Genomic DNA, 25,816 nt, shown 5'->3' with positions numbered 1-25,816 from the left:
CACAAACATGCTTCTGTGTCATTAGACCGCCTCATTGATATAATTAAAATTTTAATTTAAAAGTGCATCAGATTACTTAATTGTTGACTTTATTGTATCTTTTTTTGTAACAAATAAAAAGTTTAAGTTGAAAAGTTTCATTGTAAGGTTTACATTTCATCTTGGTGTCAGTACATTTATGTTCACTTGGAGATTATAGGCATGTTTGAGATCATGAATCAGAATTCTGTGTTTAATGTCCATTAAAACCAGAATTCTGTTTAATGAACAAAAAGTTGTCCCTGTGTATGACAGGAAAACATGTAATCTGTAAGTGTTTGTGGTTTGTAAATCAGCTCATCTTCTTCTGCATCCGTTCTCAGTGTTTCTGAGCAGCATTTCAGTAAACAAAGTATTACCTTTAAAAGTAATACCTTTAAAATATAGCTCAAAATTTGCCATCATGTGTATGCTGCTCACATGTTCTTATGCTTATTCTAAAATGTCTTACATTTGCTTTCAATTTGGTCAATGCTAAAAACAGAAAACAAACATTTTACTGATGTTGCAAAGTTAACAAGTCTGCTTAAGTTCAGTCTTTATGGTTAAATAGCTTACAAGGCAGCAAATGTACGGCTAGCAAAAGGAAATGAACTAAGGCAACCACAAATGTTCCATGGTAAACCACCTTCAACTTGATTGGTGTGATACTAGAGCAGTTGTCTGAGTTGTAAAATATATACATATAATCAGTCCCTGAATTCCCAGGGAATTTAACCCATGATCTTAACATGGATAGTGCCATGTTCTACTGTTTGAGCTGCAGGAATGCTTGATTTCTAACATTTTTCTTTTTTCTTTTTCTTTTCTTGCTTTTTTTCACCTTTTTGCAGTAATATGGTTGTTGATAGAATGAAAAGTGTGCTGTGAGTCTACTGTGGACCAAGTAACAAGTAACTAGTAACAAGTAACTAGTAACAAGTAACTAAGTAACAAGACTAAGGACAGCTCTTTGTGCCAAAAATCTAAACAGTAACAGAGCAAAGAATGTTATATATTGTAACTAGGACTTTGAACCAATGAAACAATTATTTAAATGGATTTAATTTATAAATAATTTCCTGTATATATTTTAAACATGTATCCTAGTGCTCTTAGAAGAGTTCTGATTATTCTTAAAGGGGTCATATGATGTTGCTAAAAATAACATTATTTTGTGTTTTTGGTGTAATGAAATGTGTGAGTGCGGTTTAAGGTTAAAAAAACACATTATTTTCCACATGTACATACTATTATTATTATTATTATTATTATTGGCCTGTTTAAAATGCATATGCAGATATTTTAATAATAAAACAAATATTATCTGTCATCAGTTGCCAGTTATGCTGCGATGAACATTATCTTTCACCAAAGTGCTTTGTGTTTTAAGACGAAGGTGGCCATTAACAGAAAGTTTCTACTAAAAGCAAGCCCCTCCTTAACTGTTCTTTCAGATCAGAGTCAACACACAAAGATACAAAAAGAGTTACCAGACATCAACTAATCTCATTTCAGGTAAGATATTTTATAAATTAACATCAATGTTCTTTTTTATATTGTGTGCTTTTTAGTGTAAGTTGTTGCTCATTTATTGTGTGGTGCTAAAAACTCATTTTAAATGTTTTTTGATTTGTTAGAACATTAGGCTGGACAAAGGTATCTTTGTCAAAAAGCTATTTAGCAACACTAAAAAATGTGTGCATTTGGAACAGTAAAAGTAAACAAAAAATGGTAAAAAAATATTATTTGGTTAAGGGTAAATTCCCTTACGCTATACAATGAACTGTAATAAATCGAATAGGACATTTAATGTAATTTTATAGTAAAATATTGTTCAATTTATGAAAGTGAAAATGTCCAAGTAATTCTATAATTTACAGTGAAAGACCATAAATTGACATTCCCAGAACTGCCTGTGGCACTTCACATTTGCTGTTTTTACATTGAAATTATTATATTTCCTCTTAGTTCTTCTTACATTTTATATGTTACATCTCATGTTGTTAAATTAATGTTTATCACATTTTTTTATTGTGTCATCTGTGTTACCATGATGGTGTCGTGCACCTACTATTTGTTAATATTTACCTCAGCTTGTGGAAAATCTACTTGTGATGAGCTTTGATTCCTCATGTGGCTTTCTCATTACCATCACTGTTTTTGTTGGTTGCCAGTTTATTACAAAGATATGAAATAGACAAATAACAACCTACTGAAGTACTAAATTCTATGTATGCGTGTATTTATTTATTTTTGCAGTGTCTGATTAACAGAGATATTTTTGTCATCTTTAACTAGTAATAATTGCTCCTGTATGCAAAGACCTGTGTTCACATTTCTTATTGAACTTGCACAATATAAACTTGTGCTTATTGCAGAAATTCAAAACCTTTCTAAGAATGGAAAGCAGTAAGGTCATCTCAACTGACAAACCTACAGTTGTCATCGAAGTAAATCCACAGGTGATACAAGACACTGTTATTTTTGTTGATGGTCATGCCGGAGGAAAAAATCACAATACGGCTCTTAAAGGATTTTTCAAAGCACAACCAAAGGCACTGGGGGTAATGCATTTAATTATGAATTATAAAATATGGTTTTGGGAATGTTCTGAGTATTTAATCTCTTCTATCACTGTATCCAAACACACATTTTATGCCATCATGAATAAAATACCTGACCTATGTGTGCCCTCTAGACTGTCCAGATAATGATTGGAGCGATGATCTTCATACTTGGTATTGTACTTACCTCCAATGTCTACAGTTATTCTGCAATTCTTGACTATAGTGGCATAAGCTACTGGGGGTCCCTTATTGTAAGTTTATTTAATGGTTTTGCTTTATTGCTTCTCATTTTAATTTCCAGAATGACCTTTAAATGTCATTTGTTTGTTTTTCTCAGTACATCAGTGCTGGCTCTTTGTCTGTCGCTGCGCAGAATAAACATCATCCATGTGTGGTATGTACATAACCCCGACTGATTCGGCACATTATAACACATTGTTTTTAATATATTTTCCCACTAGTATTAGTTATAACTGTGCACTTTAAATCACCTCAAGCTGTCATAAATGCAGAAGTTCAGATATCATCTATTAGCAAAGATTGGTTGTCTCATTGTAGCTTGTAAAGCTACTGCTGGTAAAAGGACCAAAAAACTGGACCAGTGATCAAGATTGCAACTACATTTGTATCAACTAAACAAAAGGCTTTGGATAGTTGTAAGAGTTTTTGCTTTAACGTCTGTAACCCAGTGTTTTGCCCAATGTATGTCTAATTTTGATATGCTTTCCTATTTGTCTGCTCCAAATTAGCTGTTTTAAATGTAAATCTCCAACATATCACTATGTAGATTAGAGTCTTTAAATGCAGTTAGAGTCTTTCAAATTTACTTCAGAATTATTATTATTATTATAACATCCACTTTGTTGGTCCAGTAGAAGTAAATGGGAAAAGATGTTACACAACCCACCCCCCAATACTTTTTTTTTTTTAAAGTAGGTCTCCCCTACTTAAAAGTAATTGTAAGTTTCAAGCTTTTCACTGATCTGTCTTTGAGTATTAAAAAATACTCCTAGTAGTCTGAAACTAGTACATTCTGTTCCTGCAGGTGAAAGCATCTCTTGGAATAAATGTGTTCAGTGCCATAACCGCAGGGATGGCCATTCTTCTGATGGGCATACAGTTAGCATTAATATCAATGGATCATCCAAGTTTATATGTTGAGGTATTATATTCACAATGTGCAATATTTTGTATTCATGTTTAATTGTGCATTAATTTGTTTTTAGTGTTTTAATAGCAGTTATTTACTTAAAGGCACAGTTGAAAATTCTGTCATTGTTTACTTGCTCGTATATGACTCCAAACCTGGATGCGTAGAACACAGATCGAGAAATTCTGAAGACTGTACTGGTCACTCTGTAACATACAATTACACTGACTGGGGGCAAGACATTTGAAGTTATCACAAAAGCAGTCCATATGATCTGTGCCCAATATTCCAGGCCATAAGATAGCTTTGTGTGAGAAACAGGCTGAGAAGTAAGTCATTATTCACTGAAAATTATTAATATTAATATTTACATGTTATTTTACATGTATTTTTCAGTTCACAAAACCATTCAGCTTTGTCCATGAATCTGACTTATCCTGTTTCTCAATTTCAAGATCTGATCCCATTGCAGGAAAAGGCTCAATACAAACAAAGCAGATTTTTAAGTAAATAAAAACATCATGTAGCCTATTTTCATAGAGAGAGAAGTAACACTTTACATTAAGTGATGCAGCAAAAATGGGCTATTGTAATGTGCATTTACTTTTAAATTGTACAAATTAAGTTTTGATTGGGTAAGTCAGACATTTGGGTGGGCTTAGCTAGAGCCTAGCTAGATGCCTATCTGGTCTCGGGCTCCGGTGTCCCTTTAATTAATGTGGCCATAATTTATGCTACCTTGTAGTTTTTATCTATATGTAAAGCCCTTTGAATTTTATGAGGAAGGGCATCAAAATAATCCTTAAAAGTATGATGCAAGATCATATGACACAAGCTCCTCCTTAGCGGTTCTTCACAGTCCACACACACAAAGATACACCAGAAGAACGATCAGACAGCCACATCAACACAACTCATTTAATTTCAGGTGAAATATATTTAATTGATCATTTGCTCAGGTAACACTTAATATTATTTTAATTATAAAGTGTATCTTTATATACACACTTTGATATACATCAATTACAAATTACAATAACATTTGGACTTTTTGTGATATTTCATACCAGCTATTGTTTTAGTGTAATTTGTTGCTCATTTAAGTTTTTTATTTTTTTTTTATTTTTTTGGGATCCTTGTCAAAACTTCTCTATACTTTTATCTTAAGTGTTTAATCAAGGTATTATATGAGTATACATTACAGTGATAACATTTTTAGCTGTGCATTTGTTCTACCTTTACTTTTTATGACAATATGCAATCTAACAAAGCCTTTGTAATTTTTTTGTTTTAGAAACACTGGCAGTATCACAGTTTTATCAATCAAGACAATGCTGTAAATATAAATGCAGATGTATTGTTCATGAAAAGCAGACAATTTGTAAATTTTAATGCTTAAGGCTTAAAAGAATAATTTACCCAACAATGAAAATTCTTTCATATACTCACCTTCATGTTGTTCCAAAGGTGTATACATTTCTTTCTTCTGTGGAATACAAAAGAAGATTTTTTAAAGAATGTTGGTAACAAAACAGTAGCTGGTAGCCATTGGTTTGCATAATTTTAATTTTTATTTTCAGTAGCTACTGTCAAAGGTTTGGTTAACATCATTCTTCAAGTAATTCTTCTTTTGTGGTTAACAGATGAAAGAAACCTATACAGATTTGGAACAACTTGAGAGCGAGTAAGCAATGACAGAATTATTATTTTTGGTGAACTTTCCTTTTAATTGCAGGTGAAAACTTTGCCAAGAATGGAAAGCAGCAAGTTCATGTCAACTGACAAAGCTACAGTTATCATCCAAGTAAATCCACAAGTGAAACAAGATAATGTTATTTGTGATGACGAACAGCAGGCCAGAGGAGCATATCACAATACTGCTCTTAAAGGATTTTTCAAAGCACAACCAAAGGCACTAGGGGTAATGATGAATTATAATTATAAATGATTTTGGGAATATTTTAGTGCCATATTATCTTGTGTGATAAAATGAACAGAAAATAAAACTGTGTTGTCATATGTCCTGAAGTGAATATATGTGTGCCATTCTGATTACTTTAAGGCTGTAGTGCATAAAACATTACTGTAGCTTTTCTTTGTGTGTGTGTGTGTGTGTGTGTGTGTGTGTTTTCAAACATTAATGATATACCATTATGGGAAAAGATAAATAAATAAAAAATGAATAAACATTTAACCCATATCTGCCCTGTCTAGACTGTCCAGATAATGATAGGAGTGGTGATTTTCTTGTTTGGTATTGTATGCACCACTAATATCAATACCTTTGAGCTACCCATTTTTATCTTTAGTGGCATCACCTACTGGGGATCCCTTATTGTAAGTTTCTTTTTGACGGCTTTGCTTTCTAGCTTCTTATTCTAATTTCCAGAATGAACTTTAACATGTCCTGTGTGTCTTTCTCAGTACATCAGTGCTGGCTCTCTGTCTGTTGCAGCGCAGAAAAAACTTCATCTGTGTGTGGTATGTATATATAATGTGCTGAAAAGTAGGGTACAGTGGGTACGGGGTAAAAGGACTTTGTGATTTTATTCTCAAACTCTTAAAAACCAAATAGCAACAAAATCAACACCATTTTCCTATATATACCTTTCGCTGCCTTAATATTTACATAATTTTGAATTAAAACAAACAAGAACAACAGCTTTTTATGTAACTTGTATTTACATGAGAACTATATTTTAAAAAAAGATGCTCCAGTATTAAAAAATATATATATATGTTTTGTATCAACATATTTTGGGATGAGTAATCTTAAGGGAGATTTTAGTCACGCTAATACATTTGCGTAAACAGAATACCACAAAACCACAAACCTTTCCATGATAAACTCTCTTTTACCACAGTAGTCTGATTTTCAGTTTTCAAGCCGTTTTACATGTGTACACCATTATTATAACAATATGTCACCTTTTAAGCATCAACCTTTCTTCCTGTAGGTGAAAGCCTCTCTTGGAATGAATGTGATCAGTGCCATAACTGCAGCGATCGCCATTACTCTGATGGCCGTAGAGATGCATTACATTCCAATGCCCTATCGAAGATGCTCCTATAACTACAATCGTACTGACACTGTCATTTGTTCAAAATTGAAGGTGCTAAATGTACAATTTGCAATAAATTAATATGATCTGTTTAAATTTGTTTTTAATTGCTGTTTTATTTGGTTAAATTAATAGTTCAATCCAAAATGACAATTGTGTCATCACTTACTAATTTTACTAATAGAGATTGTGCTGGTCACTCTTTTCCATACAATTATAATGACTATGGACTGGAAATTTCCACAGCTAAAGTATAAAAAAACAAGAAAAAAATAGTCCATGTGACTTGTGCACCAGATATGTTCCAAGAGTTTGAAAGGCATATGATGCCTCCTAGTAATGTAATAATATTGATAAATTCACTCAGTATAATTGCTGAGATATTATTCGCTAAACTGTTTTCATATGGGAATGTTGAATTTCCTTTTTGTTCTTCTTTAGAGCAATAATATGGGGATCACTGGAATATTGCTGGTGTTCTCCATCCTCCAGTTTATCATTTCCATCTTTATCTCAGGATTTGCCTGCAAAGCCACCTGCAACACCGACTCTACAGTGGTCAATGTGGCACTAAACTAGGTAAATGTTTTTTAGTGGTGTAATGGTGATGTAATTACTATAATTATATAATTAATGGCAGTAAGATTTATCCATGCATGTATTTTAATTTACATTAAACAAGCCACAACTACAATGGTAAAGCTAGCAGAATAAATAGGAATTATAAAGTGACCATAATATGGTCCAATGTAAACTGTATTCTACTACATAATATAGTAATAATAATATAATAATAGTCTTCTATAGTCTAGTTCAATTTACAATTAACTATCTTTAAACTTGTAATGTTGAAATGTAGTTATGCTACATATAACATAACTTATTTACTCCTAATTAAAAAACAACAGCATACTTTATTGTAAACTACAGCCTTTTTCATTCAACTAGACAGGTGAAGAGTGTGCCAATGGGCTTTTCCTGGTTATTCCTCACATAGCCTATAAAAACAGTTGTTATGGTGTGTGGAACTTACTTGTCAAGTCAAGTCACCTTTATTTATGTAACACTTTATACAATACAGATTAAGTCAAAGCAGCTTTACAGTGTCAAACAGGAAAATAGTTTGTCAATCATGCAAGAGGACAATAGAAAATAGTCATTTTTTTCAGTTAAAGTCAATTCATTGATGATTCAGTGATGTCATCATCCAGTTTAGCTCTCTTCCAATAGTGTCTGTGCAATCAGTCAAGCGCCCATTAACCCCCTCCGCCCCCCCAACTGTTGGTAATAATAACAAAATTAAAACTGAAAATTAGTCTGAATCTCTTGTTTACTAACATATCGTGTCTATTATTTTCCAGGGTTACTGAGTCACAATGAGAAGATCCTACTGTCCAAAAGTTGCAAGGAACTTTGTTGTTTGTTGATTGTTGTTTCTGATAACTTAAGCCATTTTTTTTATATTATCATATTATCATAGTCATCATCAACATCATCATAATTATCATAATTATTTCATTTTATTTTATTATTACTATTTTCTGATATTGTTCATTTAGGAGTCACAGTCATGTTGTTTGTGGTCAAAGCAGACCGGAAACCATATAGTTGTATAAAACATTTATTTTTATGAAATGAATATACTATATTTCATTTCAGTGATGTTTTTTTCTTTACTCTTTGGTATTTTGAAGGGATTACATGTTACTAAACAATATTCACAATTGATATTTTGTTTTCAATTCATGCAGTATTTAAGTTCAAATTGTGCAAAAGTAATTAAAATCCATTGAATGAGGCAGGTTAGCGCCACTGGGGAAAAACATCTGTGAGGGGAAAACATCTGTAATACCTTGGTGTAGCCATTAGATGTCCGTATAGCTCTATATATAAAAAACAGGGTTGTGTATTTTCACTAGTTACTGAGAACAGTGTTATCAGACATAACTATTTATTTTTATTAGGGTTAGGGTTCTCCAGGTCCTCCAGAAACATGTCTCTGTCCTAACGATTTTGGAGTGTTTTGCAGCCATCAAAATTTGTATATATTTACAAAATAAAATTAAGTTGGCCAGTGAAAACATTATATATGGGCATGTTGATTTTTTTTCCAAGGGGATCCTTGGAATATTGCTGGTGTTCTGCAGTTCATCATCTCCATCTTTAGCTCAGCATTTGCCTGCAAAGCCACCAGCAAACTCAAACTCACAATGGTCAATGTGGCACTGATTTGGTAAATTATTTAGTCAGTTTTATCTCAACAACCAATATATATCCAATATATATTTAAATATACAATATTCCCTCCAGGTATGTGGTGTAACGAATCAGCTCATGGGAAATATGAATAATTAATCATAACTAGTTATAATTAATTATGAATATTTTAGATCCGCTGTAGATATTTAGCTGACCTCTCAGGGTCAACTGTCTTGTCAATTCTAAGAACGTTAATTTCCTGGTTAAGGGAAATAACTTCCTTACTGTACAATTCTACAAAAGCTTGTAGCATAAATCTGCATGATTAAGTGACTCCAGTTATGAGCAAACAATGAACCACGTCAAGTGTGATACAAGTAAGGTTTTATTAACTACATAAACACTTAAACTAGTCTAACATACTACATAAACACATAAACTGGTCTAACATACACACACACACACACACACACACAGTTTGTATAGGAAAGGGTTCAAAGCTTAACACAGTAAAGAGAAGAGAAATAAGAATAGGAAGTTATAGAACCATTTGCATATTCAGCAGATCTGCCCGAGGGAAACATCACATTCTTAGTTCAAACACACCTGCAAATGATACCTAATTAATAAGACTAAGTTTGATACTTGCATGTCTCGTCTGTTTGAAAGAGAGGTTTGATGTAATCTATGGGAAGTCGTGGCCTAATGGTTAGAGAGTCGGACTCATAACCCAAAGGCTGTGGGTTCGAGTCTCGTACCGGCAGGGATTGTAGGTGGGGGGAATGAATGTACAGCGCTCTCTCCCACCTTCAATACCATGACTGAGGTGCCCTTGAGCAAGGCACCGAACCCCCAACTGCTCCCCGGGCGCCACAGCATAAATGGCTGCCCACTGCCCACTGCCCATCATCTGAAGTTTCCAGTTGATCTTTGCTGAAGTTGGTCAATGAAAAGAACCAGTTTTGAGTCAGAGGATCTTGATGAATGGAAAGGACAAGGCCGAAGCCTGGCACGAGCTTAGGATGTTCTGGAGCGTTGGAGCGTCTTATCGAAACCTAACAGAACCACGACTGGGGGGGTCACATGAAGTGCGGCCTTTAAAGCCTGCAAAGATTCACGCCTCTCAAGATGGGCTTGTCCAATGAGGAAGTCCGGAATCTCAAGTGGGAGTTCTGAGATACTGGGGCATTTTTATGGCCCTTTGTTTGAAAGCATGGTAATTTGCATATGAAACTCGGATAAAAATTATTAAAGACTCTTAGAACACTAATATGTTGCGTAGGTGTAAACATACAATATACAGTCTCAATTAGATCATCCGAATACGAATTCATAGGTACTAAACATGGTAGAGTTATATATATGCAAGCTGGCAGGAGTGTGTTTCGATTATAAGCCTGCATAACAGTATACAATTTCAAAGACAAAATACACGATGACAATAATATACCCAATGACCTGAAGGATCATGTGTGTTCATTCAAAGAAAGGTTTTCCTATTAATTAATTAGCAAAGAAAAGTCCTTCCCTTGTGGATTTTCCCTATGGGCAAGGAAGTGATTTTCTTCACCTAAATTCCAGGAGGTCGTAAATGTATCGGGTGTCAGGGTTACCATGGAACCAGGGGCCTGTTCGGCTTCCTGGGGTGTTACAGAATAATATATTACAAAATATATATTGTGTGTTTGAGTGGTCCAGACGCTACAGTGGTTAAAGGGATAGTTCACCCAAAAATTAAAATTTGATGTTTATCTGCTTACCCCCAGGGCATCCAAGATGTAAGTGACTTTGTTTCTTCAGTAGAACACAAACAAAGATTTTTTAACTCAAACCGTTGCAGTCTGTCAGTCATATAATGGAAGTGAATGGGAATCACGGCTTTGAGAGTCAAAAAAACATACACAAACAAAATGTCTCGTGATGATACATTGATGTGTAAATACATGAAACGATCGGTCTGTGCAAGAAACTGAACAGTATTTATATCGTTTTTTACCTCTGATTCACCGCAATGCTCGAACTGTCCTGAGTGCATTCTCAACAGCCGGCGCGTCTTCTTCTTCTTCTTTGCTTTACGACAGATTGCAGACTAATAAGTGCATTACCGCCACCTATCTCTCAAATGGACCATTGCCACTCCTAATTGAGATTGTAGATCAGTGTTCCTCAAATCTTGCCCTGGAGGGCCAATGCGCTGCAGAGTTTAGCTCCAACCCTGATCAAACTCACCTACCTGTGATTTTCTAATGATCCTGAAGACATTGATTAGCATGCTCAGGTGTGTTTGATTAGGGTTAGAGCTAAACTCTGCAGGAAAGTGGATCTCGTGGGCCAGATTTGAGGATCCCTGTTGTAGATAGAGTGTCAATGGTCCATTTAAGAGATAGGTGGCGGTAATGCCCTGGGGGTAAGCAGATAAACATCAAATTTTCATTTTTGGGTGAACTATCCCTTTAAGAGTCACCCACCTAAACTGTTCATTATACACTGCCCAAAGACAGGCCCTGTTTATGAAAAAGGTTTAGGAACTACAAGTCAATTATTGGGTGCTTTTTTATTAGGAAAGACATCCTTAATAGGAAAAACAAAACATGTTTTCTTATGTTTTGTTGTAAATGAATCACATAATGCTAAACTGTGTGTAATGTAAAACATGAAACCATTGATGGTTGTCATTTCATTTGCTGCATTAATAGAAAGTCAGTTAATGTAAAGCTTTTTAATATATAGCATTCTTCAAATTATAATTTTAATCATGTTGTGACTGCTGGGGCAGAAACATTTGCGACATAGCCATATGCACTTACTAGACCATCATATTCAGGTGTTTAATGTTGAGCAGGACTCTAACTTTGAAGCTTCAGAAGGACTTGTGAAGATTTGTGAATATTTTATAATTATTGGAAAATTGACCTGCAACGTTTGGTTATAACCCTGATCAAACAAAAATGAGCAAGCCCTTTGGGATTTAAAAAAAATTACAGGCAAAGGTGAGTTGATCATGTTTGGAGCTAAACTATGCAGGATCATAGACCGTAAGGGCTATATAAGGGCTGTATAGAGTTGAGAACTATATGTACTATATGTCAACTTCATATTGACGTTATGGTACCACTTTTTTTACAGTCCTGTTCCACATGTACATACTATGTACTTGGTTATAGTAATTACAATAACTGAGTAATAACTAGGTACTAGCCCTGAACGTACCCTAAACATAACCCTAACCAGGCACGTGCAGAGGGCTCAAGTCCCCTGCCCTTTTTCCAAAATTAACCAAAAGTGCCCCTCTTTCAACAGTTATCAAAAATAATATTGTGGTCAATATTGTACAAAAGAGTAACGATATACTCAAAACCTGTTTATTTCTACTTATATCTGTAAGTCAGAGACATGGCATTGTGCATTGTGTGCCTCTTAAACAAGCTTAAATTTCATTGGACAATGTGAAGTGGAACAGTGTAAAAACTATGTAGCCACTCTCTGTTTTCAGTTTTTTTTTCTTCCTTGAAATTGCTAAAGTAGAATTCACATTAATTTTAAGGAACGTTTCATTTACTCCTTACATACTGACATATACCATTGGTTAAATGAAGCCCAAGTGCCACCAACAGGCCTATTACGTGAAGTGTATGCAATTCAAGTTCAAGAACACACAAAGGACTTTATTTTTATAAATATGCATATATATAATTTTACTGTAGTAATTGTTAAATTGGAAATACTCCATATATAAATACCCGCTTTTTTACATTTGAGCCCCTACCCCCAGGAACTCTCTGCATGTTCCTGACCCTAACCCATGTAGTTACCTTATACTTTCTTAAGAACACTATAAGTACAGGTAAGTGCACATACTGTAAAGTAAAGTGCAACCAACATTATTTTTAAAGACTGATTTATGAGTCTTTCGAGTCAGGTTACTACTACTAATATAATAAAAATATATTTGTGAAAACATTTAATAAAACTGGCTCACAAGTATAGTAAAACATGTATGCACACAGAAAAACAAGCACAATGCAGTATGTTTCTTCTATTAAGGTATAGTCCAATGTTCAGAAATAAACTGTGAAATAAAATTATATTCTGTGTTGATAACCAGATTATTTTTTAACGACATTTATACAAGAAGGGACTAACTGCCCATGCTAACCAGCCAAATGAGCAAATAAAATTAAAAACCTATTTTGAGAATCATGAATTAGTATTTGAATGTTATAAAATAACCTTCCAAAGTCACAGAAATGTATATACTTTAGTGAAAAAACTCAGCATAACACGCCCCTGTTTATAAGTGATGTAAATGATGAAGATTCTAAATGAATAATTTATGTATTTAAGATCTAATGACTAGTAAGGACAGGAACTAATCATGAACTGAACCAATGAGGAGTTAACCTTAACTAGTGGAGTCATTTGGATTCATGCATGAGTATCGACCACATTAACTACAACTAAATCAAACATGCTCCATCAAAAAAAAAAAGAAGTACCCTGACTTTGAATAACGGATAATGTCCTACAGCAGAAAACTACTTTTATTTACATTGTACATAGATCTGTTTAATCAAATGTGGAAAAACATGAATGAGAGTCTGCAAGCCAATAAAGCATATTAAGAAGGCCAGACTCATTTAGATTGATGTGTGTTGCAGAAAGGGAGAAGTCTTGTGTGCATAGTCATGAACAAATAAACTATTAGATAAACACTAAGTCATATTCTACATTCTGTATGATATGATCTCCTACTTTCATCAGGAACATAATGTACATGAACAGCATTTTAAAAAGTTAGTCAGTGAACAAGGCAAAAACATTTGTGTTATCTAAAATGAGCCATCTGGGGGCAGTAGCTCTAAGCCTGTTCTTTCGTAATGGTTTTTATACTGTACAAACTGTATATTCTATTGCTCTACTACACCAGACCTACCCCTTACAGGAAACGTTCTGCATTTTTACAATTAAAAAAAAAAAACTTTGTTTACTTTATTTTTATACCTGTTTTACAATGAGGACGTCCCCAAAGGGAGGTTTTTGGAGATTTTGTCACGTTTAGCTCACTTTTGGGTACAAATTTGTCCCCAAAATATGGTTAAGTAGGCACACACACACCATTAGTAAGTGTTTGTGTCCAGTTCATGAATTATCTGCATCAGCTAAATGGCTTTGATATGGCATAACATGTTGCTCACGTCTTAGGCTTGTTCTGAAAGTCATAACAATTTGGGCAATACTGAAAACTAGAAAGGAAGATTTTATTGATGTGGCTTTACAGATAAATATTTCACATTACCCAAACTGCTCAACTGCTTACACACAGAATCTTTACTTGTCACACAATTTCTGAAACCTGACACTCAAACACCACACACCAAATCTGCATAATCATACTCGAATTCTCAGCCTTTGACTCAGTTTTCAATTTCATAAAACACTTATTGCTAAGCACAACACACAATTCTCTATGTAACACACAAAAATTGAACAGGAATTAATATTATGGCAAAGGTGTTTGTAAATGATTGCTTTTGAGATGTGTTTGTGATATTTTGAATTCAGTGCTTCATTTTGCAAGAGATGTGAGGCATTTTACATTTTGTGTGTGCAATTCTTGGATTTGTGTGCAAAGTTTTGAAAAAAAGAGGCAAAGTTTTGAAAATGTGTGTAAGCAGTTGAAAAAAACTGTAAAAGTGCCGATGATGAGTCTACTGCGGACTACATACAGTAACTCTTTGTGCTTAAAATTTAATAATTATAAATAATTTGAATGTTTGTGTTTTGAACATAGACACATGAGCTGGTGTTCTTTGAAAGGTTCTGATTATTCAGTTTTAGTTTTATTTTTTGTGTCCCAAAATGACTGAATTTGCTGTGGCTTTTCTCATAAATGGCACTGATATTTGAGCATTTCTTTTGTGTAGTTTTGCAGTGAAAACCCACAAATAATCATTATGTATTAGGTATGTAATCAGTGATAGCAAAGGTACCTCTAAAAAGTTGCCTCTAAATATTTTTTTGTGCATAATTAATTAAATCAGTGATGGTCCAGTCAGTGGCCCCCCTTGCAAAAGCCATTGGCGACACCTAGCATAGAAAATATTCGTAATACTGCTTTGCTGAGTATGGTGTGATGGTGTGAGAAAAAGACGTCAGCACACTGTCACTGATTACATACAGCACAATTTAAACATTTTAAATTACAATACATTTCAAATTATTAACAGTTATTATTAACAATTTTATTATTGTCTATTTTTATACAATTGTTTTTGCATTTTTATAATAATAATAGCCATTTTTTTCTATATGTAAAATGCACCTTCCTGTTTTAAGATGAAGGTGGAAATCAAAAGAAACTTTGTAGCCCCACCTTCTTCACCGAGTCTACGCACACAAAGATACATTGAGAGAGCTACCAGACCTCAACAAATCTCATTCCAGGTAATATATCTTTTTTGCATCAATAATTATTTTAGTGTCGCTCTTGGTAAGTTTCGCTTTGTACTTGAAATTCCATTAGACAATCAAATGAAAGTATCTATATGAATCTGAATGGCACTGTTTTCAGACAAAACTTCTCCAAGAATGGAAACCAGCAAGGTCATATCTACTGACAAAGCTACAGTTATCATACAAGTAAATCCACACGAGGTGAAAGACAGTGTTATTTTTGTTGATGGACAGGAGGCCAGAAGAACAAAACACAATAGTCTTACAGAATTTTTCAAAGCACAACCAAAGGAACTAGGGGTAATGCATTTAATGATATATGGTTTTGGGAATATTCTTGCCATTTCTTTTATTCTAGATCATTAAAAATGAAAGAAATATTTTGTCATAAGAGCTCTACTGCAGGTTTCTGCAAGCCTTTTAATTCTGTTCTTTAAATTTTCTAAAAATAGTACATTCTGTTCATGCAGGTGCAAGCCTCTCTTGGGATGAATGTGGTCAGTGCTGTAACTGCAGGGATATCAATTCTTCTGATGGGCATACAATTAGAAGAAACATCATTGGATTATCCAGCAGAGGTGGTTAGTAACAAGGTATATTTATTCCGTTAAATTTACTTGAGTACATTTTTGTGAAATTTGTACCAACAGTAGATTTAAAGATGGGTACTTTTACTTTAACTCAAGCTAATTTCTAATGTAAAAAAGTTTTTTTTTACTTCGTTTTACTGAGTGACGTTCCTCTCGTTAATTAATTTATTTTAATGCAATTTTAAGAAATGCATAGATTATTCCAAGCATGCTGACTTTTTTCTAGGGCATGAGCATTTCTGTTTACAAAGTGTTTTTTCAGCATTGAGCAATAACGCCAACTACAGACATATCTGTTGATTTCTAGAATGGGATGGCAAGTCAGAGGCGGTGAGAATCCACTCACCACTCAAAACGCCAGAGTGTTATCAGTGTTATCTCATTACATTATTAATGAGTAATGTGTATTAAATTGTTTTAGTCTTTAATTGCAGTTTTATATAATGAAGACTGCATGGGTCACTCTATAACATACATTTACAATGACTAGGGACAAGAATTTTAAAACTATCACAAAAGCAGTCCGTGTGATCTGTGCAATACAATATATTACAAGCCATACAATAACTTTCTGTAAGAACCAGACTTCTAAGTCATTATTCACTGAAAATTCTAGCATCTGCTTTAGCTTTTTCTTGGCATGTTCATAAGAGTTCATGAGAGATGCAGATGAAGTCCTATTTATGAACTTTATTTTTCCGGTTCACAAATTCAGACTTGTCCATTATTTGGACTAATTTATTTCTGAAGTTCAAGACTCAATCCAACACCTCACTAGAAGGACAGATTATCAAGTTAATAATAATAATAACAATCCAGTTGTTTTTGATTTGTGTTTTCTTTGAAGCTTGAAAGCTCCAGTTACCATTTATTGTAATCGCAAAAAACTGTCTTCAAAATGTGTCATGTTCCATAGAAGAATGACTTCTCTTTCTTTCTTTCTTTCTTTCTTTCTTTCTTTGTGACCTCTTGCTTAATCCTGTTTGTTGATATGCCCTCATATTTAGCTCAAAATACCTGCTTAATATAATTTCTAGTAACTCACTCAGTGTAGTTGATGGATGTTTTTTCTTGGAACTACTTTCATATATGGCCATGTTGAATGTTTTGCAGAGTTTTATTTTGTGGACTGTTGGAGTAATGCTGGTGTTCACCATTCCTCAGTTCATCATCTCCATCTTTATCTCAGCATTTGCCTGCAAAGCCACCAGCAACATCCATTCTACAGTGGTCAATGTGGCACTTAAATGATTTAATGGTGGTGTTGCTATTACAAGCCACAACCAAAGTTAAAGCTAGTAGATTGTAAAATAAATATAAATAACCTACAGTATAACCTGATCACAGCATACAGCTTTATTGTAAACTACAGAATTGTTCATACTTTTGGACTACTTAATTAGGTTGAGGTGGGTTTCTCTCAGCCTATAAAAATATGGTGTTTCAGGTGTGTGGCTCTTGCTAGCAGAATTAAAACTGATAATGATTCTGTCTGATAATGATTCTGAGTCTCATTTGTAACTAACATGTCTGTTATATTATTTTATGTTTGACATGCATCAAAGATTGTACTGTATCTGTTAACCAGGATGGTATATATATCTTGCATTTGTAGTTTAGCCTTTTGTGATTCAGTGAAATGGAAAGCAGCAATGTCATTTCAACTAACAAAGCTACAGTTGTCATCCAAGTAAATCCACAGATTTGTCATGATGGACAGCAAGCCAGAGGAACAAAACACAATACGGCTCTTTTAGAATTTTTCAAAGAACAAAACAAAGGCACTGCGGATGAATCATTTAATGATGAATTAAAATTGTGTGTGATTTTGATTCTTTTTTTCTTCATTTTCTTCTGTGATAAAATAAAAAACTCATGGCCTCAATATGCTGTGGTGGTCTGATTGCTGTTAGACTGCAACACATAAAATATTATTATACTGCAGCTTCTTTTTGTGTGTGAAATACAAGTACACACGGTCAGTGAAAACAATCACAAGCCATGTGCTCACAACAAGAGACCAAACATGGAGCATGGGTATCTTGATCTCAATGTAAACCGAACCAGACAAGAGTGTCAGGATCCTGTCACCTTGCCACAAACACACATGAAAATACATCACATGTTTGAATTAAATCCTTTTTTTTTTTTTACAATGTTTTGTGCTCCAATATTCAAGAAAAAATTATAATTTTTCAATCACCATTTTAGGACCAGTAAAAAAAGAAAGAAAAAGAAAAAAGGAGCTTTTAACCAACACTTTTAACCAACTACTGATGCATTTAAGTAGAATAAAAGTCAACCACAATACTTTCCATTGTAAACTCTCTTTTACCACAGCGGTATCAGCTTCCTTAGAAAATTGAGAAAAGTTTTTTTTTTTTTTTTGTATGTATGTTGTGTTACTGGAACTGAACAGAATAAAACAAGAGTATTTGTGTATATTATAGAATTATTTGGAATGGCTATTCTTCTATTTCATGTTTGACATGGACAAAAGATTGCATTTGTTAACCAAGCTTCTAAATGAGTAGATCTTGGGGCCGCTTGTACAAACTTAGTCATTATGTTAAGACTGTTTATTAAGAACAAGTCTGACGAACTACAGTAGCAGTTATTCAAAGGGCAATCAATCTTACTTTTTTGGATTCAAATTAGACCAATCTACATTTTTATGTAACTGACTTGAAAAAGTTTAGATGACAAGGAAAACATTAGATGACTTAATTGTAAGACTAGTCTAAGCATTTAATGCAACCACACACTGGGCTTGTATGTTTAGTCTTAGTTTTACGCTTGACTTTGGGACCAGTACATTTTTAACATGCAACTGGGGACCCAGCATATTTGGAATGTCTGGAGTCAGAAAGTAAATGTTACTGTCAGTTAAAACCAGGGTTCAAGAAGCTTTTCCTGTGCATGACAAGAAAACACATCAATGATAAGCATTTGTGGTCTCTGCATCTGTCTCAGTATCTTCAAAGCCACCTGCCTCTGTGACGGGTGTTTCACTGAAAAATGAAATGATTCTGGTAGTGGTGTTGTGACAACTATAACTAGTCAGATGATGCTATTTCTATATGCTGTAGTTATCTACATATCTACATATATGCTCATAGCAGCCTAAAAATCTGGAGTGCACAAGTACTGTAGGCTACAATGCTACAGTCTGCTCATGTCAGCAATCTCTCCACATGGTTGACTACAGCAAAGGTACAACTAGAAAAATGGAAAGTAAATGTCAAACAACCACAACAAAGCCACAGGCACAACTGCCTGTCAAATAAATCCACAGGAGGCAAAAGATGGTGTTGTTTTTGTTGATGGACAGCAGGCCAGAGGAGTATCTCACAATTCAGCTCTTAAAGGATTTTTCAAAGCACAACCAAAGGCACTGGGGGTAATGCATTTAATGAATTATAATGATATGTATAGTTTTGGGAATATTCTTAGCGTTTAATTTCTTTTAGATCACTTAAAATGACAGTTGTCCCTTAGTGTAGGGGAGCGCGGGGCACAAAGTAACGCGAGGTTAGTGGTAACACACCTGATTTTAATATTTCCACACTTGCTAGCATAACTAAATTTACAGTATTTATTAGTTACCATATCAACATTATATAGAATAAAATTGGGCCGAAATTCATCTCAGTTTTTATTATTCATTTAAAATGAGACAAATCTGCTATTATTTTAATCTCCAATCTGTTATCAGTTTAGCTAGTTTTTTAATGCTTTGATAACTAGCAGAAGACACTAACCAGTTTTAAATTCCTGTTGCACAGATGGGGCACATTGTAACACTGCATTACAATGTACTATTCTATGACATTAACGATGTAATTTACACGATTTAATTTAATGAATTTTAATGAGAAACAACGAGAAACAGGTGAATAAATATGTGAAGACGTAAAGCATTTTGCTCATGTATATGGGCCGTCCCAAGCTGCAATGTGTTCATTGTCAAACTCCAAAATCAGATTATTTTTAATTCTTAAAAAACGCCATTATTTTATTTTATTATTTTATTAACAAAATATTTTAGTTTGTCTTGTAAAATTTTTTCATTCGATCAGATAACATTTTAAGCTGTTATATGGTCATGTTACAACGTGCCCCTCAGATGTTACAATGTACCCCACCTACGGGGCATGTTGTCACATTTCATTTCTATTTTTTGTAAATAAAGAAAAACGTATACACTGTAATTATGAAACAAAGCGACATATTTGTACTAGACAAGTGTAAAATTACTGTGGATAAAAAAAAAGATTTATATTCTGAACCCCACGTGGATTTACACAAACTGAGAAAGTCAAAAAGTGTTACTTTGTGCCCCGCTCTCCCCTACTAAACACAAATAGCTTCTATTTTTGTGTCTCCAACCATAAATGTTATGCCATCATGAATAAAACACCTGACCTACTGTATATCTGCTCTCTAGGCTGTACAGATAATGATTGGAGTGATGGTCTTCTTACTTGGTATTGTACTCACCGCAAATTTCCCCATATTTAGAACTATTTCTGTCGCTAGTGGCATCACCTTCTGGGGATCTTTCATTGTAAGTTTAATTTAATAGTTTAGCTTTAATTCCCTTTTAATTTTTATTTCCTGAATGAACTTTAACATGTCCTGTGTTTCTTTCTCAGTACATCAGTGCTGGCTCTCTGTCTGTTGAGGCGCAGAATAAACTTCATCCATGTGTGGTATGTACACACACAATATGCTGAAATCTGAGCGTGAGAGTAATTATTTACATTACTCAAGTAATTGTTGAATTGTACTCAATTCAAATCACCACAAGCTCTCAACAATTGAGCATCAGTCCAGACATCGTAATCTGTTAGCAGTAAAGCTCTCATTGCAGCTTTAGAAAGGTGGTAAAAAAAATTTTGATCAAGATTTGTATCAGGTGTGCAACTGACCTTGCCTAACTTATCATATTCATCAGTTATACTTGCACTACAATTAATTTAGTAATGTAAATTATTTATATTGTATATATATACACACACACACACACACACACACAATATTTTGATCACCATATATTAAACATTAGATATTAAACTCAGCTTTTTTTAGCACAACATTCATTATTTTTTATTTAAAAAAAACAACGTTCATTTTATTTTTAGACATTCATTATTTTACCACTAACAGATCAAAATATCTGACTCATTATTACTTTACAGAGTTTAGGATGTTTTACAAGTATGTGCCATCACAATTCCTAGCACTTAAAAGCTTTTTTCCCCTGTAGTTGAAAGCCTCTCTTGGAATGAATGTGATCAGTGCCATAACTGCAGGGATATCCATTATTCTGATGGGTGCAGACATAGGAATCACCTCATCGATTCGTCCAAATTGCTATAAGCATGACTGTATAAATCCTCAGGTACTAAATGTACATTATTTTGTTTTAATTGCGGTTTTATTTAAGTAAAAGTTCACCCAAAAAGATTCTGTTATCATTTACCTATATGTCATTAATCAATGAAAATCTTAATATAAACCCCAGGTTGTTCCTTACATAAAGCTATTGGGTGATTAGAAAAGATTTGAAATATAGTACACAAGTTGTATGAACAGTTCTAGCTTATATGGTGCTTTCTTGTGTTTTTGAAGCATGGAAGCTCAGTCTTCATTCATTGTAATTGTGTTAAAGCAGTCTTTAAAATACTTTCTTTAGAAGAAAAAAAATCATAAAATGACAAGAGGGTGTGCAAATGACAGAAGATTTGTGAAGTTTTATATCCTGATTTTTGAGATACACTCTTATCATCAGAATAAAATCAATATAATTGCTGGGATGTTATTTGTGGAACTGCTTTCAATATGAGCATGTTGAATGTATGTTTTTAGGGGTTTGGTTCAGGGATCCTTGGAATATTGCTGGTGTTCTCCATCCTTCAGTTGATCATCTCCATCTTTATCTCAGCATTTGCCTGCAAAGCCACCAACAGCACAGACTCTACGGTGATCAATGTGGCAATAAACCAGGTAAAGGGTTTAGTGGTGATGATGCAGTTGCTATTAATAGAGTGCCAGTTAGTTTTAACCCAAAACCCAATAGATATATTCTTCTAAATATAACTTCTACTGGGTTTTAATCTTGTGTGTGGATTTCGTTTGTCTCTTGTACACTAACATATTTTGTCTGTTACTTCCCAGGGATACTGAGTCACAGTAAGGAGATACCATCCAAAGGTTGCAAGGAATTCATATTTGTAGTGTTGCTTCTGACTCAAATATTTTTCTTTCTTTCTAGTGTATCTATAATAGTAAGAGAGTGAGAATATATGGACACATTTAATTGGAAAATTGATCTTCAAACCATGATCAAACACATATGTACAAGCTAATCAATCAAGCTAGCCTTCGGGATTTCTAAAAAAAAATAATAAAAAAAAATAAGCCAGGCAGGTGCGTTGGTCAGGGTTGGAGCTAAACTCTACAGGACCATAGATCTTGAGGGCCAGAGTTGTGAAACCCTGTGTTATCAACCACATGTTAACATAATTTTTTTTTAAAGCAAAACATGATTGGACTGATATATGAGTCTTTTAAATAAAGGTGACCACTTCAGAAATCCTCAATCCTACAATGTTTGTCCGTCATTATTTCTGTGACATACAGTAGCTACGTCATCATTTAATACATTTGCATAATACCCGCCTGCTGGCTACTGCTGGCCCTCAAACAAAGGTAGTTATAATGGTGCGTTCCATTTGTGCTTGTAAGTCAGATTTCTTTTTTTTAATTTGCAAACAAGTCAGAATGAAAGCAAAGTAACATCTCAATTCAACATAACCCAGCCCTCCCTCCCTCTCTCCCATCTTAACCCTGCGGTCTCTTTACAATGGGGAGCACACTGAATACATAATGGAGTTAACAGAAAAAGTCACACAGATCATGAAACATGAATTTCAGTGAAAGAAATAAGTCAGAAATTTTGAGTTTGAAAGAGAAACTTTATACTGGAACACCGCCTCAAGTTGAGTTCTGAATATGGCTGCTCAGTGCATCAACAAAGCCCTCAGTACAACCACAACCTTTTGTTGCATTCTCACAATTTTTCTGACAACTGCTTTCTGAATAGTGGTAAAAATAAATATATAAATTGTACTTTCAAAGGTGATTCGGGTTGATCAGCTTGTTTTTCTTGACTGTATTATCAGACTCAGAACTGATATGGCATAAATGATGTTATAGTTTGTGTAGTTACAGGAGTAATTTACTAGGGATGGGCACATCAGTACTACAGTACCTATATATCAATACTCACAATCTATTTATTTTGTAAGTCCCACAAAGAAAAAAAAAACTATATTAAATTATAAGTTATATTAATAGGAAACATGGGTTTATACATCACTTTCAAATGTTTTCAGTACTTTTTCAAAAAAGTTTGTACCAAAATACCCCTGCCATATTTAGCTAAAAATCATGTTATTATAAATGCTGTTGGAACTACGTAATGACCATTGATGTTGGTTTTAGTTTAATGTAATTATGTGTTAAGCGTTACATGTCCAAATTATCGGACATTTAAATCCCTACTCGGACAAGACAAGTTTTCCAGGAGGACGTCAGAGAAGTTTGTGTCACAGACTATACTTATGATTTCAACCCCGTCCAAATTACCAAAGCACTATTTGGATGGAAAAGGACAGCCAAATCGCAGAAATTGCTAAGACTGGCTAAGCACCATCATCAGCCTCAGGTAGGCCTTATAGATTTCTCTGCTCTCTTAGGTGGGTTTATTATAAGCAACTATTATAACCCTAAGTCCCACAAAGAAAAAAAAAACTATATTAAATTATAAGTTATATTAATATGAAACATGGGTTTATACATCACTTTCAAATGTTTTCAGTACTTTTTCAAAAAAGTTTGTACCAAAATACCCCTGCCATATTTAGCTAAAAATCATGTTATTATAAATGCTGTTGGAACTACGTAATGACCATTGATGTTGGTTTTAGTTTAATGTAATTATGTGTTAAGCGTTACATGTCCAAATTATCGGACATTTAAATCCTTACTCGGACAAGACAAGTTTTCCAGGAGGACGTCAGAGAAGTTTGTGTCACAGACTATACTTATGATTTCAACCCCGTCCAAATCTACCAAAGCACTATTTGGATGGAAAAGGACAGCCAAATCGCAGAAATTGCTAAGACTGGCCAAGCACCATCATCAGCCTCAGGTAGGCCTTATAGATTTCTCTGCTCTCTTAGGTGGGTTTATTATAAGCAACTATTATAACCCATGTTAAGTTTATTTAAATAATGTTTTTTTTTTATAATAAATTACAATAATACACATTTCATTAAGAAACATATATGTCATATGTGACGCACGCAACCACATTAGTTCTAGAAAACACCCAGATGCACACGTAGCCTACGTCTGCAGGATGTCTTTTAAAGATCACATCATCTGGAAGGCATCTGCTGTGTACAAGCATTTGATAAACGTCTTTAAGATGTCAGTTTTACGAACATTCTAAACAATGAACATCTTAAATACTTTTTATAAATGTTAATTTAACATCTGAGGAATCATCCAATACGTATTGCAGACACTAAAAAATATGTCTTCGATGTAAACACGCACATCAGATAGATGTCTCTGAAATGTAGCTACTATGGCAAGCCATTTAACATTTAATCTCTAAACCGTACTAGTATCTATTTTCATGCTACTAGTACTTTTTTTTAGATACTAGTATCTTTTCCATTAAGTACTAGTGCTTATTCATTAGCTACTTTTATTCTTTAGGTACTAGGTAGGCTTATGTTTTATTTGTTTTTTCCTTTTTATTTGACATATTTCCAAACACATCATGTTAGTTGATCTATAATGGGTGATGGGCAAAGTAGCCTAATAGTGTAATCTATTAACTACGCATAAAAACCTGTCTTTTTACTTAAGTACCAGACATGGGAATCATGCCATAAAATGTTTAATACGACTGACTTTGTATTTAATGTGAATTTAATAAAAACATTGTAAGTTACTAATCATAACACTTTCATAGTAAAGAAAGAGAGCAAAGAACATTTACATTATCAAAGAACATTTTCACTGATTATAGTCTAACCAGTGTTTAAGCACTCTCAAAAACTACCATTAAAATCCCTGAAGCTGTTTACACTGTGGAATTAATATCTTATCTTATACACACATCTGCTCATTGTTGTTTCTGATGAGAGAACTTGCCGGAGAGCAGAATTCAGTCAGCGAGTGCGTGAACAAAACACCAGCGTTTCAGCGATAACTCATCTGAATGCTTCTGATTGGTCATTGCATTCATAAGCTCAACAGAATCGTGTGTGATTGGTTATAATGCGCAGCGTTGTAAAAACGCGTCTGTTTCTGGGTTAAGAGCCAACCAGTCAACACAGAATTGAATTTAGCAGCTGGTGATGTGCCGCACTGAATGTTTATACCAAGCTGGTGTGATCGTATTAAATATAAAAATATTATTCTGATGGTTTTTTGTCTTTTGGAAGCTGCATTGAAAATATACTTGGCTCAAAATCTAAGGGTGCACGTGAATTTAAATAAATTCAATGCACACAGACTGAAGTAGTTTAAGTCTTTGGTTCTTTTAATTGTGATGATTTTGGCTCACATTTAACAAAAACCCACCAATTCACTATCTCAACAAATTAGAATATGGTGACATGCCAATCAGCGAATCAAAATGGTCTCTCAGTTTGGTTCACTAGGCTACACAATCATGGGGAAGACTGCTGA

General features: G+C 34.0%; 1 protein-coding gene and 1 long non-coding RNA gene across 2 annotated transcripts; both read left to right on the top strand.

Annotated features, from left to right (window-relative positions):
• Positions 1–1,481: 1,481 nt before the first annotated feature.
• LOC107596924 (uncharacterized) lies at positions 1,482–22,682 on the top strand. Its single transcript, XM_016287789.1, has 11 exons — positions 1,482–1,536; positions 2,400–2,585; positions 2,720–2,839; positions 2,926–2,982; positions 3,634–3,750; positions 5,474–5,659; positions 5,953–6,075; positions 6,163–6,219; positions 21,312–21,446; positions 21,914–22,051; positions 22,223–22,682. The coding sequence occupies exons 2-11, from the start codon at positions 2,421–2,423 to the stop codon at positions 22,229–22,231; spliced, it is 1,107 nt and encodes a 368-aa protein (XP_016143275.1). The 5' UTR covers positions 1,482–1,536; positions 2,400–2,420; the 3' UTR covers positions 22,232–22,682.
• Positions 6,795–8,263, top strand: LOC107596933 (uncharacterized). The gene is made up of 3 exons (XR_001610420.1): positions 6,795–6,851; positions 7,242–7,379; positions 8,162–8,263. It is a non-coding gene; the product is annotated as an uncharacterized lncRNA (long non-coding RNA).
• Positions 22,683–25,816: the final 3,134 nt, after the last annotated feature.

The sequence above is a fragment of the Sinocyclocheilus grahami genome, unplaced genomic scaffold (assembly GCF_001515645.1).
Source record: "Sinocyclocheilus grahami isolate Dianchi unplaced genomic scaffold, SAMN03320097.WGS_v1.1 scaffold12.1, whole genome shotgun sequence".
NCBI classification, from domain to species: domain Eukaryota; kingdom Metazoa; phylum Chordata; class Actinopteri; order Cypriniformes; family Cyprinidae; genus Sinocyclocheilus; species Sinocyclocheilus grahami.
Note: the sequence above shows the minus strand (reverse complement) of the source record. Positions and strands in the feature narration are given on the sequence as shown.

Bases quoted from the DNA above. Each gene is read 5' to 3' on its own strand.
- LOC107596924 (XM_016287789.1), top strand. From the start codon at position 2,421: ATGGAAAGCAGTAAGGTCATCTCAACTGACAAACCTACAGTTGTCATC. The intron at 2,586-2,719 runs GTAATGCATTTA...TGTGCCCTCTAG, and splicing joins CACAACCAAAGGCACTGGGG to ACTGTCCAGATAATGATTGG. The intron at 5,660-5,952 runs GTAATGATGAAT...TGCCCTGTCTAG, and splicing joins CACAACCAAAGGCACTAGGG to ACTGTCCAGATAATGATAGG.